The sequence below is a fragment of the Notolepis coatsorum genome, assembly GCF_963971535.1.
Source record: "Notolepis coatsorum genome assembly, chromosome: 9".
NCBI lineage: Eukaryota > Metazoa > Chordata > Actinopteri > Aulopiformes > Paralepididae > Notolepis > Notolepis coatsorum.
In genome coordinates, this window is record NC_140173.1 from 52612936 (window position 1) to 52630564 (window position 17629).

General features: G+C 41.1%; 1 protein-coding gene across 1 annotated transcript in view; it reads right to left on the minus strand.

Annotated features, from left to right (window-relative positions):
* Positions 1-17629, minus strand: part of LOC311234863 (calpain-1 catalytic subunit-like) — a 45190-nt gene that overhangs the window by 15738 nt on the left and 11823 nt on the right. Inside the window, 9 exon segments of the mRNA XM_084322112.1 lie at positions 510-679; positions 3262-3422; positions 8504-8578; positions 10802-10887; positions 12178-12261; positions 13014-13182; positions 15015-15148; positions 16373-16432; positions 16434-16492. Coding sequence (XP_084178238.1) covers positions 510-679; positions 3262-3422; positions 8504-8578; positions 10802-10887; positions 12178-12261; positions 13014-13182; positions 15015-15148; positions 16373-16432; positions 16434-16492 — 998 coding nt within the window.

Consider the following 17629-nt stretch of genomic DNA (forward strand, 5'->3'; position numbering starts at 1 on the left):
CTGTTATTCAAGTGCGTAAAACTTTTTTTGTGGGAAATGTAGTAAAACTGGTACGAGAAATGTAGGAAATAGACCGCGGACGTCCGCTGAGATCTGCTCGACTATGAAAGCTCAAAGAGCCGCGCGGACCTCCGCGGAGTCTGCTCTGTGTACAGTCTGCTCGACTATGGGAGCACCTTAAGTCATATATCATACTGTAAGTCCCTCCTCATGGAGGCATACAGTATGCAAACAGTTATCCTACGTTCCTTTTGTTTGCCAGACCTCCCTTCGCGAGAGAGAGGTGTGACCAGTGAGATGATCTGGAGTTTCCAACAACAACAATAATGACAATAATAATAATAACAACAATAACAACAATAATAACAATAAAAATAACAACAACAACAACAATAAGAATAACAGCAATAATAACAACAATAATAATAACAATAATAATAATAATAATAAGAATAACAATAATAATAAGAAGAACAATAAGAAGAATTCCCCCTGCTGTGTGTGCTCACCTCGTAGACGGCGAAGCCTATGGTGTGCATGTCCTGCCCCTGTCGGCGGAACCTCCGCCTGTCCTTCTGCATCAGAGCCACCAGGAAGCTGCAGGCCACCTCGTCATCCTCCGGGTCGTCGTCCTCCTCCAGCAGAGTGATCTTGTACTGGGGGTTGATCCAGAACGTGTCTGTGCAGAGAGAGAGAGAGAGAGAGAGAGAGCAGGGTCGGAACAGCAGAGTGATCTTGTACTGGGGGTTGATCCAGAACGTGTCTCACAGTACCGTGCTATCGCCACACTTCGGCCACGATAACGACAGGGAGTGCTGTGATACCATGGCATTCATGATATGTCACAATTTGTTAAAATTCAAAACATACTCCTAAAAATTGCGAAATAACATCTGGCGAGGCAGAAACCAATCTATAGGGTCAGAGTTTTGGACCCCGAGCCCTTCTTGTAAATTACGTCGTTGATGATCGGTGGAGTCCTTTCTCAATCCTTTCTCAGTCCTTCATCTTTATTTCCGCCGCTCCTGCTAGTCAGCAGTTTCAGTTTAAGTAATGCAATTTTATATGACTCAGGCAAATTAAAGTGGGGAACATTATTTCATAGTGTGCTTGTACTGTACATTCAAATGAAATAGCCTAACAATATCGTACACACACACACACACACACACACACGCACACACACACACACACACACACACACACACACACCACACACACACACACACACACACACACACACACACACGATCTCTCAGTGGCGAGGAGTAACGCGTGGGAGGCTCACGCTGCGCCCCTGTTGCTTCCTGATTCTGCTGTACAGGCGCACCAACCGACCTGTAGGAGTCGCTGTCCACAACGTCCGATCCCCACCCACCGGCTTTCCCACCCCCTAATACTGCCAATTGTATTAGTATGAACGACCAGCCAAGCCGGAAGCAACGCAGAGAGCTGGGCTCGAACCCAGCATCTCCTGCGTTAGTGGCGAGCGCCTTGCCCACTGCGCCACTTAGCCGCCCAACCTGATACATTTATTGAAAGAATAATCTTTCATATGGACTGCATTTATAAAGCACTTTACAACTTATGCCTCACATTCACCCCTTCACTCACACATTCACACACCGATGACAGAGGCAACCATGCAAGGTGCCAACCTGCTCATCGGGAGCAGCAGATACGTAGGGGTTAAGTGTCTTGCTCAAGGACACTACGACACATTGCCGGGGAAGAGCCAGAATCTAATTGGGAACCTTCAGATGACCTATATCACGGCCATGCGTCAAAGACACACTGCCGGTCCACCACAGGACAGCGTGTCAGTGTCACCATAATCGGTTATGGTGCATGAAAAAGGACACGGTTATGAAGGTGGGATTCAGGTGGAGGCTGTCATAAAAGTGTGTCTCTGAGGGTAGTGTAGAGGTCACTCTGAGGGTAGTGTAGAGTAGGGATGGGACAGAATATTCGAAAATTCTAATAGTCATTCTGTTATTAAGATCGATTTCATTTTTCGAATATTCGTTTTGTAAATTTAAAAAAATATATATATATAATTCTTTTTTCTTTTTTTATAAAATGCTTTTTTTTTTATGGAAGCAAACATTCTTATTTAATTCCTTTTTATATTTAGAGGCAGCCTAATTTGCATAGCCTAATTGATCAAAAAGATGCACATGCTACTGTTTCTGTTTGTGTATTAACACTTTGAGTGCCAGCGACGAGATTTCTCGTTAGTTCATGCCGACCGTTGAGTGCCAACGACTAGTGCCAAAGTACACATATACTATCGATAATCTAGCGTTTATTTGAAAACGATTCATAAATAGGCCGAAAAATTACAATTTTTTTTGTGTATTCCAGAATATTCCAGTAAAGGGCGATTATCACAGAATCTTTATATTTTCCTGAAACTTTCAAAAAACGATTTAAAAAAAAATGGTATAAAACGGAAATGAACCGATTAAAAAACAATCCGTTTCGACAATGTTGACTGCAAACAAGTCATTGATAAGCGACGGCAAATATGAGAGCTCTATCATTGAAGTGGGCGTTGGCACGTAACAGGGTTCCCGGGCACCGGACCTGTGGCACGGAAAGTGTTAAAGCCAGTTGATAGGCGAATGCAATGCTGTTATTATAGGCTACGATGGTGAATGGTGTCATTTTGATTTATTGTCGGTCAGCTGGGGGGCGAATATTCGATATTATGAAACACGAATTTTCGAATAGCACTTTTGCTAGAAAGTCCCATCCCTAGTGTAGAGGTCACTCTGAGGGTAGTGTAGCGGTCCTACCAACCTAGTGGCGCGGGTTAGTCTTTCGGTGGACATGGATAACTACAGACACTACAGACATGTCTAACTCTGTGAGACTCACTCGCATGGTTCTGGTGGACTTACATGGATAACCACAGACAGTACAGACATGTCTAACTCTGTGAGACTCACTGGCATGGTTCTGGTGGACTTACATGGATAACCACAGACAGTACAGACATGTCTAACTCTGTGAGACTCACTGGCATGGTTCTGGTGGACTTACATGGATAACCACAGACAGTACAGACATGTCTAACTCTGTGAGACTCACTGGCATGGTTCTGGTGGACTTACATGGATAACCACAGACAGTACAGACATGTCTAACTCTGTGAGACTCACTGGCATGGTTCTGGTGGACTTACATGGATAACCACAGACAGTACAGACATGTCTAACTGTGAGACTCACTGGCATGGTTTAACTCTGTGAGACTCACTTGCATGGTTCCGGCAGCCTCCAGCTGAGCTGCCTCTTCTCCAGCTGCCGTGGAACTTAATGGTGTTCCAGTGGCTGAGGCCGTCGTCAACCAGAGCATCTGGAGTCAGGTTGCAGATCTCTAGACGGGAAAACTGCCTCAAGAACTCGCTGAAGGACAGCCTAGTGACAAACAGGAAGCCCCATTACTGTAGATTACATTAGAGGAACCTTTAAAGATCCAGTGCTATTTTCATTCAGTCATAAATAGCTTATTGTGGACTGTTAATGTTGTGAGTATCGTTTTTTCCTGCTTCAGATGCATCATTTGTTTTGTTGTGTTTTGGTGCAACCTCCCTAAGCACAGCCAGCTCTAGACTGAGGGGGCGTGGCCTTCTGTTCACTAGACACTATGGAGGTGTAGTGGTTATGTCATTGTTGTTTCCCGCGCGGTCCACCTTACTTGAAATGGCAATGTATTTCCAATGGACACATTTCTAAATTGTCTCGTTTAAGACAAATAAAGCATGGACATTGGCATGGTGTACCTTTCTGCGTGTATTCATCCACAATCTATAGCCCAACATGAAACTATTCGCAATTAACTCATTCAACGCCAGACCCGATGATAGTCGAGTTAACTCGCCGACCGTTCAACGCCAATCACGAGTATAGTCGGGTTTCAATCGTTATTTATTTTATTAGCGATATCCATTCATTTTCATCCATCCAGCCTGATGTTATCATTGGGAATGGGTCTGAGCTCGCAAAAGGGCAAATACCGCCGCCTTCCAGCTGGTATTGCACTCCATTGGGAATGGTGTAGTTTATTTTCTGGGATGAACCGAGCCGTGCGGGCGGGGTTTAAATACTCAGGCGAGGTAGGTCTATACAACGATGGCATGGAACAGTAACCCCGCCCGCCCGCCCATATGTAACGGTCGGTAATGTGGTACGGACCTCCACGAGCAGTATTTGGAATGGCGATCAGATTATTTCTTTTGCATTACATCAGATACAAGGTAAGAACACTATATCTAAATTTTATCGTTGATCTGATATTTATTTTGACCCCGATCGACGCTATCTCGCAGAGACAGCGTCGATCGGGGTAGAAATGGATCGGGGTAGTGTGGCTGTGTGCCGTTGGGTGCAGGAGGTGGGGGGGGCGCCGCGGTCCAGGGCTCTTTTCATTCTTGCACGAGGAAGGATAATAATGATGATCTAGCGTTGATTTCAGGAAGATTCGATAATCAGGCGAAAAATTACAACGTTTAGTGTATTCCACTAAAGGGCTATTATCGCGTATTTTCCTGGAATTACTAAGAATCACAAAAACTATACTCATATTCAAAACGGTATAAAACGGAAATGTACCAATAAAAAAACAATCCGTTTTGTACATGTTGACTGGAAGCAACTCACTGATAATCGACGGGTGTATTAGACCCATAGCTATAATTTAAGATATATTTTAAGCACTCGCAAATCTCGCAGTCCCCCCATTGATTAAAGCGGTGGCGTTGTAGCGCCCTCTCGCGCACTTAAGCGATGGCGCAGAATGAGTTAATCATAAAAGTAGCAAAATAACAATGTTTACGTTTTCGTTCACTGAGGAACTACACTTCACTTTGGTGCTATTGACTGACGTCACCACAGCGTAGACTCCTGGCTTTAGTCGCAGACCTAGGATCAGATTTCCCTTACATTCCATAACTAGCCGGTTAGACTACTGTAATGCACTTTTCACGGGTCTCCCTAAGAAAACCACAGAGAGGCTTCAGCTAATTCAAAACTCTGCAGCCCGACTGCTAACTAGAACCAAAAGGAGAAAGCATATTAGTCCAGTCTTAGCTGCTTTACACTGGCTTCCTGTAACATTTAGAATTTACTTTAAGGTCCTTCTCCTTACATACAAAGCTCTAAATGGACAGGGACCTAGCTACATCACCAACACATAAATTACAGGCCAGCAAGAACACTGCGGTCATCAACTGCTGGACTACTAGAAGCTCCCAGAAACAAAGAATTGGTAATGCAGCCTTTATCAACTATGCCCCAAAACTATGGAATAAACTACCCCAAAACATCAGGGAAGCCAACTCACTAGACATCTTCAAAAGACAGCTTAAAACCTATTTCTTTGCTCAGGCATTTAAATGACAATTCCTATCATTCTATGCACATTTCGGTATGCACATGTCGGTTCTATGCACATTTTATCTCACTACCTCCTCCCTCCTCTCTGCAGAGACAAGTCACATCTCCACTCCCTAGACCGTCGAGGTCGTTCAGAAAGCTTTCTCTGCTGCCAACCACCATTTTTAAAAGCCACAACCACGTTACCATATTTGTATTTATAATTTAAATCGTATAACGTTATTTTCGCTGCACATTAAATCACTGTAAATACTAATGTAAATCATTGTTTCGTTGTACATATTGTGTATATAGTTTATAACGTTATTGTTTTTTTACGTAACGTTAGTAGCTAGCTAGCTTGCTAGCCGGCATGGTGCAGTGCTTTGCCCCAGACAGGCATTCTACTGGTAAGTGTAGTTATTTTTTTAAGGACAAATTAAACAACCTTATAACACATTTTATTTCAACCAAAAATGCGTAAACAATAATGTTAGTGATAGAAGGGAACTCATTTTGTGCAAAAATGTAAAGCTTGCCAATGTTCATGAGGCAGAATTATTACAATAGCCGATAATACATTTTCCCAATGATAAATCCCTATACGGGTGGACCGCACGGGAATCTAAAGTGACGTTAGACTACACCTCCCTATAGATGATTAACTCTCAGTAGGCTGAGGGGGCGTGGCCTTCTGTTCAGTAGATACTACTGTAGATGATTAACTCTCAGTAGGCTGAGGGGGCGTGGCCTTCTGTTCAGTAGATACTACTGTAGATGATTAACTCTCAGTAGGCTGAGGGGGCGTGGCCTTCTGTTCAGTAGATACTACTGTAGATGATTAACTCTCAGTAGGCTGAGGGGGCGTGGCCTTCTGTTCACTAGACACTATAGAATGATGATTAACTCTCAGTAGGCTGAGGGGGCGTGGCCTGTTCAGTAGATACTACTGTAGATGATTAACTCTCAGTAGGCTGAGGGGGCGTGGCCTTCTGTTCACTAGACACTATAGAATGATGATTAACTCTCAGTAGGCTGAGGGGGCGTGGCCTGTTCAGTAGATACTACTGTAGATGATTAACTCTCAGTAGGCTGAGGGGGCGTGGCCTTCTGTTCAGTAGATACTACTGTAGATGATTAACTCTCAGTAGGCTGAGGGGGCGTGGCCTTCTGTTCAATAGACACTATAGATTAAGGTCGCTTTCACATATAGTTTTGGTGGACTCGGTGCGGTGCTGCGGGTGAAGTTGCAACATTGTTGCATTCTTCATTTGGTTCGCCTGCTTTCACATAGAAATCTGTCAGGCGGACCGAGACCTTCTGAACAATGTCAGGCGGTCGAAAAGGGCGCTTGTCTATTGGACAGTGGAAATGTGTGTGTGGCTGCGATCCCGTGTGTGCGCGCGTGCGCGTGTGTGTGTGTGTGTCTGTGTGGACTGCGGAGCCCTCCAGATCAGCGGAGCTGAGTTTTGACATGGCATTGATCCATTGTTCTATTGAAGCACATTACCACCATCCTCTCGCTAAACAACTTGTAGACCACGGTGTTTTTATGAGTGCCCACAAGTAGCTGTTTTATTAATAATATAATAAGCCGCGCGCCTCGGTAATAATAATAAGCCGCGTTTTTTCTTCCTTCTTCCCAAGATGCACAGATATATAGATAGATAGATAGAGAGATTAGATGCAGTGTGCTTGTTTTGCAGTGAGTGCTGCGAGCAGTGGTAATAATAATCACTTCCTATATTTGGTTCGCGTTTGGTTCGATGAAGCCGAACCGAGACCTACGTTTTCAGGCGGACCAGAGTTCGACTGTTTGGTCCGCGAACCGAGTTCGACGCGCATTCACACAGACCCGAAAAACCGGACTATCGAATTCTGGTCCGAAAGTCCGGACCAAACAGCCCCTGTGTGAAAGCGACCTAACTCTCAGTAGGCTGAGGGGGCGTGGCCTTCTGTTCACTAGACACTAGATGCTTGATAAGCACTCAGTGTTCTTACACCACTCGGCTAGATGTGACTGATGGGCCAATCAGACATAGTGGGGTTGACTGATGGGCCAATCAGAAATAGGGGGATTGACTGATGGGCCAATCAGACATAGTGGGTTTGACTGATGGGCCAATGACAGTAACAGATTGGATATCTGAAATGGCTTGATTTTGTTGATATCCAGGGGGATAGAGATCAAAGGGCGTTAGTCATCATTTTCACAACAACATTTTGGGTAATTATACATCAACATACCTTCTTTTAAAAAATGCAACGTGATTGAAAAACACGCATTTCATTGTACTGAATCTTTAAAGGGGCACTTCACCAAAAAACAATGCTGATTTATTTTGCACATAATCTCAGACACATCCAAAGCTTGACAGTAAATAAGTTTGAATATGGCCACCAATTATGTCATCGGGGGCATTGAATCTTTTTCTTGTGTTAATTTGTCTCCATGAAATGAAGATGGAGATGGAAAAAACAGCAATATCTTGTCTTATAGGGACTGCTACCATATCAATTAATTGAGATATATTTAACACAATATGATTATGTCTCCAATATTTATATTTATATTATATTTGTCTCTGTACAACAATGTGAGTCAACTACGCTAACTGTGTAGGTAACTCGGTTAATATCTGTAGTACAGAACAGCAATGATTGAGAATGTACAAAGGCAATACAAAAATACTAATATACACACATGTATGTTTTTATTGTCTTTGTACATTATCAGCCATTGCTGTCTAGTGTTGTTTACAATAACACAATTTACCCCAGGGGATAATACATTTTCTCATATCTTATATTGTAATTCAGAAAAGGAGGCTCAGAAGGCCACAGGATATAAAAAGTATTTCAAAAGTTATTTTCCTTCCATTCCATTACAAAGCTCTCTTTTGGTCATTATATCACCGGAACACTGTCTAATTGCACATCACAAGGGAAATATTTCATGTTGCAACCGATTACACATTATCCAGACTATATTGCACAACGCCCATCCTGACTACACACCCACCCTTCTGTCAGTCATTTACCCGGTAATGTATTTACGAGCGTGGTGTAGCTGTTTGACTGAAGATACCAAGCCCATATCCCAGGAGAACTCCCAAAGGTCTTACCAAAACTCCCCGTCTTCCATTTGAAGGTGCAAGTCTTCCCTTTCACTTGGGTCAATCTCATCCCATTCAGGAGCGCTGATCAAAGACACAGAGAACACAATAAATAATTAATCAGTACAAGAGAAAATGAGACAATAGACCATGGCTAAAGTATATTTAAATGTCCACTTATGTCGTAATTCACTGTTCCCTGACATTGCTGGACGTTATTTATTTGGAGATATCGACTGCTCGGGTGGTTGGGGTGGGACAAGCAGGTATAGAATTGTGGACCGCTGCGGCCGAGTTGGTCAAGAGCTCGATGTAGCGGCGGAGTGGGGGTGGGGTGTTGGCCCTGGGGGATCCGGCGGTCATGGAGGGGGATTGGGGGAGGAGTGAAATGTCTAATGTCTAATGTCCTTTGTGTTGGTTATAGTGTTTTTTTATTTTTACTCTATATTATATTCTATATTCTATATTTTATATTTTGTATTTTGTATTTGGTTCTTTGTATTTTGTACTCAAGTTTTAAGTCTGTATTTGTTATTTTTATTGTCTTGTCATTATTATTATTATTATTATTATTATTATTATTATTATTATTATTATTATTATTATTATTATTATTATTATTATTATTATTATTATTATTATTATTATTATTATTATTGTTGATGTCAATGTGGTGTTTGTTGTTGTATAAAAAGATTTTTTTTTAAAGTGATTAAAAAAAATCCTCTTATGTCCTAATATCTCTATCTCATGCTACTTCTTTATTCAGTGCTTCTAGCGTATGGTACTCTGACTACCTGTGTGTAATACTAGCTAGTCATCGCTTCCCTCCACAGCCAAAAGCGCTACATTGCTAAACCGATGTAGCCTACTGTACTTAACGCAGCACTAAACGTACTGTATGGAGAGTGATGCGTAAAGCGTGCTAACTGTTGGCGTCTAATGTCGCTGTGCGCTGTACCATGTGTGGTTTCACCTGTTGTTATTGTACCAAGCATGTCTGTCATACTGTGAAACTAGTGAGGTATTAACACTATGATCGCCGATGACGAGTTAAGACGTCATTCCTAGCCATGCTTATTCTGCCGAAGACGCCGTAACTCGTCTTTGATGTCAATATTTCAAAAATCTGTCATCGAAATCATATTTCCTTTCTGGAGCCCTGAGATGTACTGGTGAGCTCCACTCAACTGTCTAATGGTTCGAGAGCGCCATCTGGTGGCCGATCGGCAGATCGGCCAAGAGGGAGGGGCGTGCCAAACAGGAAGTGCTCATCCATATGTGCTCCGGGCACTCGCGATCGGTAGCCGGACTCCATCTCAACACACTGGATGATCAATCGCTCGCCCTAACTCAATAAACAACGTTATTTGGACGTATATAGTATTATACAACCTGGAAATGGTTAATCAGGATCAACATCCCATAATCGAAAACGGTCTACTCCACGCTGATCGTCCAACGGCGCGAGGAACATACGGTAAGATTCAGCGTTATTTTCTAACGTATTCCATATAAACTGCTATGATGAACATATGACCCACTCTGGATGAATCATCTAACGCTGCCCACGGAATTATAAACGATCCCCCGCCCATCCGGTCATCATCAGATCATACGTAGATCATTCTAGAAGTACGTCCAGTTGAAATTTTTCATCTCGCACAGATTCCTACCAAACTGTATCTGATCATCAATATAATGCATTTAGGGCTATAAATCACGTTCTGAAGAAAGCTGCAGAAAACGATAAAAACATACTTATACTTTAGACCATATTTTAGTATGAATTTGTGAATGAAAAAGTTTAACGTTGCTACACCCTGAACAATACATATAGGACATTGAATGGGCCATAATAATGGCAATGTAGCAATAGAATTTAAAAAGTTATAGCCCTGCAAAGAAGGGGAACTTCTCCATAGACAAATAGAGCTGGCGAGGGATGGTAAATTATGAATTTAACCCATGGCGATCAAAGTGTTAAATGTCTCGACACCGTTTACCACCAAGGTCGTCGTCATCTGTAAATTTATTTATTTTATAAGTATTTCTGATTCTAAGAGAAGATAACATGAATAGTATGAAAAAAATACAATTTATAAAGAAAATAATGTATACAAATAAATACATATATATTTGTACTGTATATATTTATTTACATTACAAATATTTTGTATACTTGTATATATTGCTCAATTATTATATATTTTCTTTTGCATATACAGTATATGATTTTGTTTATTCATAAAGAAAAATCATACTATTCATATATACTATTATTATATTATTTTATTCTCCACTCACTTGTCGCTCCAGGCCCCAGTCCACTCCACCTGACCCCAGGGGTTCCGTACCCGGATTAATCTCGTCATGTCTCCACGAAAATCTACCTATCATAGCGAAGGAGATACAAGAGATTTATAGTCTGATAGATAGAGACAGTGTTGGGGAGTGACTCATGTCCTGTATACACATTACAGCAGTCTGATCACAACCAATTGGTAACTTTGATCCATATCAGTTACTGGTGGGAAAAACAGAACGTTGATTAGATTACTCACATATTAGATGAAAAACGGCATTATTGACGTAACTTGAAATCATTGTTTTTTTTTATGAATATGATAACAAGACATAATGATCCAAAAGTAACTGAAAGGGCAACTGCTAAATTGTAGTATTCCTGATCCTTGAGGTCCCCCGAGTTTGCTCGGAAAAGGGTAAATCTGCATTTTATTATGATGCCCCTAGCTCATGATCAATGAACAATGAAAATAACAGACCATCAATTACACCCACAACACACACATCCACACGCACACACTCACTTTAAATAAACAACACACTGTAGCACCCACTTTACCCACTTAGACACTAACACACACTTTATATTTGTACTTTATATTATATATTTATATATTTGGCATCAATCCCATGCACCTCAGTGCACCTCACCACCACAAGGTGGCACCACAAGCTAAGCTATACCTCACCATTCTACACTGTACTGTATAGTAGCTGACTGTATAGACTGTACAGAAGTATAGACTGTACATATACTGTACAAATACTGTATATATGTATATTGAAAAATGTTTAGTTTTGTTTACACTTGTTTACATACTTGACTTTCTATTTTATACTTATATTATACTATTTTACACTATCTTGTTATTTTTATCTAGCACACTCTCAGGAGCAAAACATAAAGAAGCATTTCATGCAAAAGTATTCTGTATTTCTGTATGACAACTAATAAAGAAACTTGAACTTGAAATGAACTCCAACAATCCCTAAAAATGTAGATTCTCCCCTCTATTGCAGTTTAATACCTTGATCACTAATCAGTGTTGATCAAGTTGTATGTGTTTTAATAGATTTTTTGTCTACCCACCTCTTATTGTTGTGATTGTATATGCTGTGATTTCTATGGTGTATTCATGATCGCTTATCTCTGTACTATATGTAAACTCGACGTAACTGTAAATGAGGGAAACCTCAGTTGCCTTTCGAGTGTAAGTAAAAGTTTGAGATGAAATTAAATGAAATTCCAAAACAGTAACCGGCTACTAATTACACTATTATATATTATTATGTGTAATCGGTTGCAACATACAATTATATATATAATGAAAGAAACCCAATGTAGTGTAAATGGAGGTCAACAAGTACACACTGACCTCTTTCACACCAGTGAGGGAGTAGGCGTGGCCCTTCACAAGTTTCTTGAATGTCACAGCCTCCATGTCAAAGGCACTGGTGATCTGTATTTACATGAAAACACAACGAACGCTTCTCTGAATCAGAACACAATCCCAGACAGAAGTGAATGAAAATGCTTTTAGCATAATTGAGCTTTCAGTATGATGATGGAGGAACATTGATCCAGATCTTGGTGGCGTGCCAATGGGCAGCGGCCAGAGACGGCACTTATAGCAGAAAAGAAGAACCGGCATTCTGCATTCCTTCAGTTCAGTGTCATTTTCATGGGGCGACAGTGGCTCAGGATGTAGAGCAGTCGTCTGGTAATCCAGAGGTTCCCGGTTCGATTCCCACTCCTCCCGGGCAGTGTGTCGAAGTGTCCCTGAGCAAGACACTTAACCCCTACGTGCTCCCGATGAGCAGGTTGGCACCTTGCATGGTTGCGTCTGCCATCGGTGTGTGTGAATGTGTGAGTGAATGGGTAAATGCAGCCATTTACCATTTACCATAGGTGTTCTGCAAACAACATTTGACATGTAATTAGCCTTCCTCCAATCAACATAACACCCATTATGCCATTTGTGACCAGCCAATTCACAAATACGTTTGCACATTGTTTATTAAGCCTGTTTTCTCAGCTGTCATAAAGGAAGCATTCTACTATTGACATAATGACCATTTGTACAGTGAGTGGACAAAAGTATGATTGCCCAACTCACACATCATGTACGTTAGACTATTGTGAATTCATGCCGTGAAAATAAACTGAGCATGAACCGTGCTCTTTTTCTTCCAATCACTGACTTTGTCTTACATCAATAGAGCAGCCCAGCAGGGAGCCTCTGTCCAGGGCTTTGCTGATGATCCTGTACAGGTCTCTGGGAGCTTTGCTGAGTTCGTACATCTCTGACACACCACCCGTGAAGTCCTCGAAGCCTTCGGTGGTGCTGCCTCCGGATAGGGCCTCGTAGGAGCCACACAGTCTGCCAACACACACACACACGCATGCACACACACACACACACACGCATGCATGCACACACACGCACACACACACACACACACACACACACACACACACACACACACACACACACACACACACACACACACACACACACACACACACCAGTTTCAGTGGTCACTCTGCAATGATTAGTGAATGGGTTGAGCATGGCACTCACACAGCCATGAACAGGGCTTCCATTCCCTGTCTAACTCAATGGGTAGATTATGACCAGGGTTAGGGGTTTGATTCCCACTGATGCCATCCGTACAAAAAAACAACAAAAAGCCTTTTAGTGCCTCAGGCACTTTGGATAATAGCATCCCAAATGGATGGAATATCTGGCACATCATTTACAGTTTGGTAGCTTGAGCGTTGAATGCAATCTGGAAATTAATAGTTTAATTTAAAGTGCATGTGCTTTCTAGAGAGCTTGTGCACGGCGCGCGTGTCTGTGGGAGATATTTACATTTGGTAGCTCAAGCACTGAATATGCAGACTAGGGCTGTCCCTGACTAAGGATTTGTATAGTCGACTTGTAGTCGCAAAAATGTGCAGATAGTCGACTATTAGAAAAAATTTATTTATTTATTATTATTATTATTTAATTTTTTTTATCATTCCATTTGGGCTGTGGGGGTGCTTAATGTCTGAAGGAGTCGACTGAAGGCTTCTTGTCCTCTGCGAAAGCATGCAATTGGTCCACTGATGGATACATCTTGATATTTGTCTAGTCTAGTGTGTTCATTAGATGGGTGAAATCCTCTTTCAGTGCCTCTGTGCCTGTTTTCGTAGGCAGTTAGCCTCTGGTATGCGTGCCATTAGCGTTAGCCACGCTTCTAGGCCTTTTTTCTTTTAGAAAGAATGATAAAAAAAATGGTAATACAAATAATTATAATTATTATTTTTTTGCATTCGACTAAGAGGTTGGCAGTCGACTACGGCTCCTTTCGATCGATTAGTCGACTATTTGACTAATAGGGGTCAGCCCTAATGCAGACTAGAAATGAACAATTGCGCTAGAGTTTTATGGGCGTTAGCAAGAGTGTGCAGTTGTGGAGTGCGCAACATTATACTCAGGGGTGCATTAGGAGTGCGTATCGATTCAAAACAATTGAAGTCAAGGCGAAGAAATATACTGTAATTACTGCAAGTACTGTAGGAAACAATTTGCTCAATATGTTTTACTATCTTATTGTGGCCCTAAAAAAGGCACAATAATAATAATAATAGTAATAGTAATAATACTGTAATAACAACAATAATAATACAAATTATAGTAATAATAATAACAGCAATAATACTATAATGAATAATAATAATAATAATAATAATAATAATAATAATAATAATAATAATAATAATAATAATAATAATAATAATAATAATAATAATAATAATACTAGTATGAATAATAATACCATTATGAATAATAATAATAATAATACTATTATGAATAATAATAATAATAATAATAATAATAATAATAATAATAATAATAATAATAATAATAATAATAATAATAATAATAATATTACAAAGAATAATATTAATATTACGAATAATAATATTATTGTTATGCATAATACAAATAATAATAATAATGAGTAGCTCACATGAACTTAAAAAAAAGACATATTATAACAAAAAAGTTGTTTTGTAGGTATTTTAGAGTTTGTAATTTCCTACTATAAACGCTAATCAATATCCATGACGGAGTCCCTAGCTTCCTGTTTTTACAGGAAACACATAAAATGTGGAATCAAGTAGCATTCTGCTAGCCGTGTCATGGGGACTTTAAGAACATACTTGGCGTAGGCCTTCTCCAGCAGAGCACTCCAGAATTCATTGCCCTCGGCGGAATGAACAAACATGATCTCTCCATCCTTCACCGGCAGCCTGTCGTCAATCACAACGTCTACCCATTCTCCAAACTGCCAGAACTGCAAGAGAAGAGCCATTATCACACATTAGTGAAGTCAAAAGTACAAAACAATAATACCTTTTATTATCCCCAGAGGAAGTTTGTTTTGCAAGAGCAGCAGAAGAGTGCTGGTCAGTAGTGCCCATCAGTGAGCATGAAGTGTTTCCAACAGGTTGGAGGTGTCAAGCAAGCGGGCAGGAGGCTCCAGACTTGTAGATTGCGAAAGCAGCACACACTAGGGTTGGGTACCGACCGAATTACGTCAGTACTACAGAGTACCGATTCATGCTAGATCAATCCGTGCCACATTTCAGTACCTTGAGAACTTGGTTTAAAAAGAAATTTAAGAAATAATAATACAATAAAATAAAAAATAACTCTGAAAAAGGAACAAAAGGGGCTACACACTCATATTTCAACCCAAAGCAATTTACATGTTTAGTAAAAGAGTGTAATATTCTGAACATACGATTAGTTGCACTCATACAAGACGAGAGGGCAACAGGAGTGAAAAACTTCAGTGAAAAATGTGTGTGGTGCGTTACAAAAATAAACATATAGTGTGTTCTAAATAAATAATGTTAAAATCGAGAGATTTGGACTTATTTCTTTTTACAAACTGAACATTTTTGTGTTATTACAGAGAGAGTAAAGTACAGAGAAAAGGTATAGTTGGGTACCGGTAACATATACCAGGTACTGGCTTGACTTGTGCATGGGGAATTCGCTTTCTGCAACGTTGATAATTCATCCTAACTTTAAAATATTGGTCTGGTTTACTTTCTTACTTACATTATAAAAACATAAACAAATATTTTACACCCTCAAAAGTCACATAAAACTTTTCTTTAGCTGTCACATACTGTCGGTCTGCATCAAAGGTTCAGACAACAACTGAGTGAAAAAGACAAAAAGCCTCACATTGTGTGCTTATTTGCATTTTGTCATTTAGCTGACACTTTTATCCAAAGCGACTTGCAAGTTCTGTACGACAAGTCATCAGGAAGGGCACAACCCTATCAGCTGAGTAACAATGTTCATCAAAGTGTTGAGTGCTACAGTGTAGGTTAGTATATTAGGACAAGTGCATGACGGTAAGGTTAGTAAGTTAGTTAATAAGGTTGCTTATCAGTGCAGCTACTCTTTGTTCACATTTGGATAGTCGAGTGGAAATATAATGTGTCTGTTTTTTTACGATCTGTTTCATAGATAATTATGAGTTGACAGACATCTTCTGAAGTACCTGGAAATGGAAGATCCCAGCGTAGTCCATCCTGGAAGGACTGCCGTGAGGGACCACCCTGGTGAAGGAGCCGTTCATTCAAGGTGAGGGAGGCGATGGCCGCCAAGAGCCAGCAGTCACCTGAGAGTGGGAGGAGGGAGAGAGAGAGAGAGAGAGAGAGAGAGAGAGAGAGAGACACACACAGAGACAAGGAGAGGGAGAGAGAGAGAGATACACACAGAGACAAGGAGAGAGAGAGAGAGACACACACAGACAGAGACAAGGAGAGAGAGAGACAGACCGAGAGGCAGAGAGATAGAGACAGAGACACACACCACAGAGACAAGGAGAGAGAGAGAGAGACAGACAAGGAGAGAGAGACGGAGAGAGAGAGAGAGAGAGACAACAGACAGAGACAGAGACACAGAGAGAGAGAGAGACAGAGAGAGAGAGACAGAGACACACACAGCGACACACACACACACAGAGACAGAGACAGAGACAGAGAGAGAGAGAGAGAGAGAGAGAGGAGAGAGAGAGAGAGAGAGAGAGAGAGAGAGAGAGAGAGAGAGAGAGAGAGAGAGAGAGATCATACAGCCAACATTATCATCTAGTCAACAGTAGAACAGGGAGAGGTTGAGTGTGTACAGTAGGTTACAGATACTGGTACGAGCCACAATCACTATCCGTGCCAAGGAGGATCAACTTGTAACAAAAGGGCGGTATGAGGGGGCCTACCGTCCTAAAGCCCTGACTTCCGTTTACCTTTGTACACAGTAAATTTCGCTTGTGTATGTAGAATACATGTGTATTCTACCACCATAGCTGTACCCCTCTACATGTGTATTCTACCACCATAGCTGTACCCCTCTGCATGTGTATTCTACCACCATAGCTGTACCCCTCTGCATGTGTATTCTACCACCATAGCTGTACCCCTCTACATGTGTATTCTACCACCATAGCTGTACCCCTCTGCATGTGTATTCTACCACCATAGCTGTACCCCTCTACATGTGTATTCTACCACCATAGCTGTACCCCCTCTACATGTGTATTCTACCACCATAGCTGTACCCCTCTACATGTGTATCTACCACCATAGCTGTACCCCTCTACATGTGTATGAATACCACTACATCTGTAACCCTCTACATGTGTATTCTACCACCATAGCTGTACCCCTCTACATGTGTATGTGCTAATACTCTACTACATCAGTACCGCCCTACAAAGGCAAAACTATCGTACTGAAGGCAAACTGAAGTTAAGGCCTTT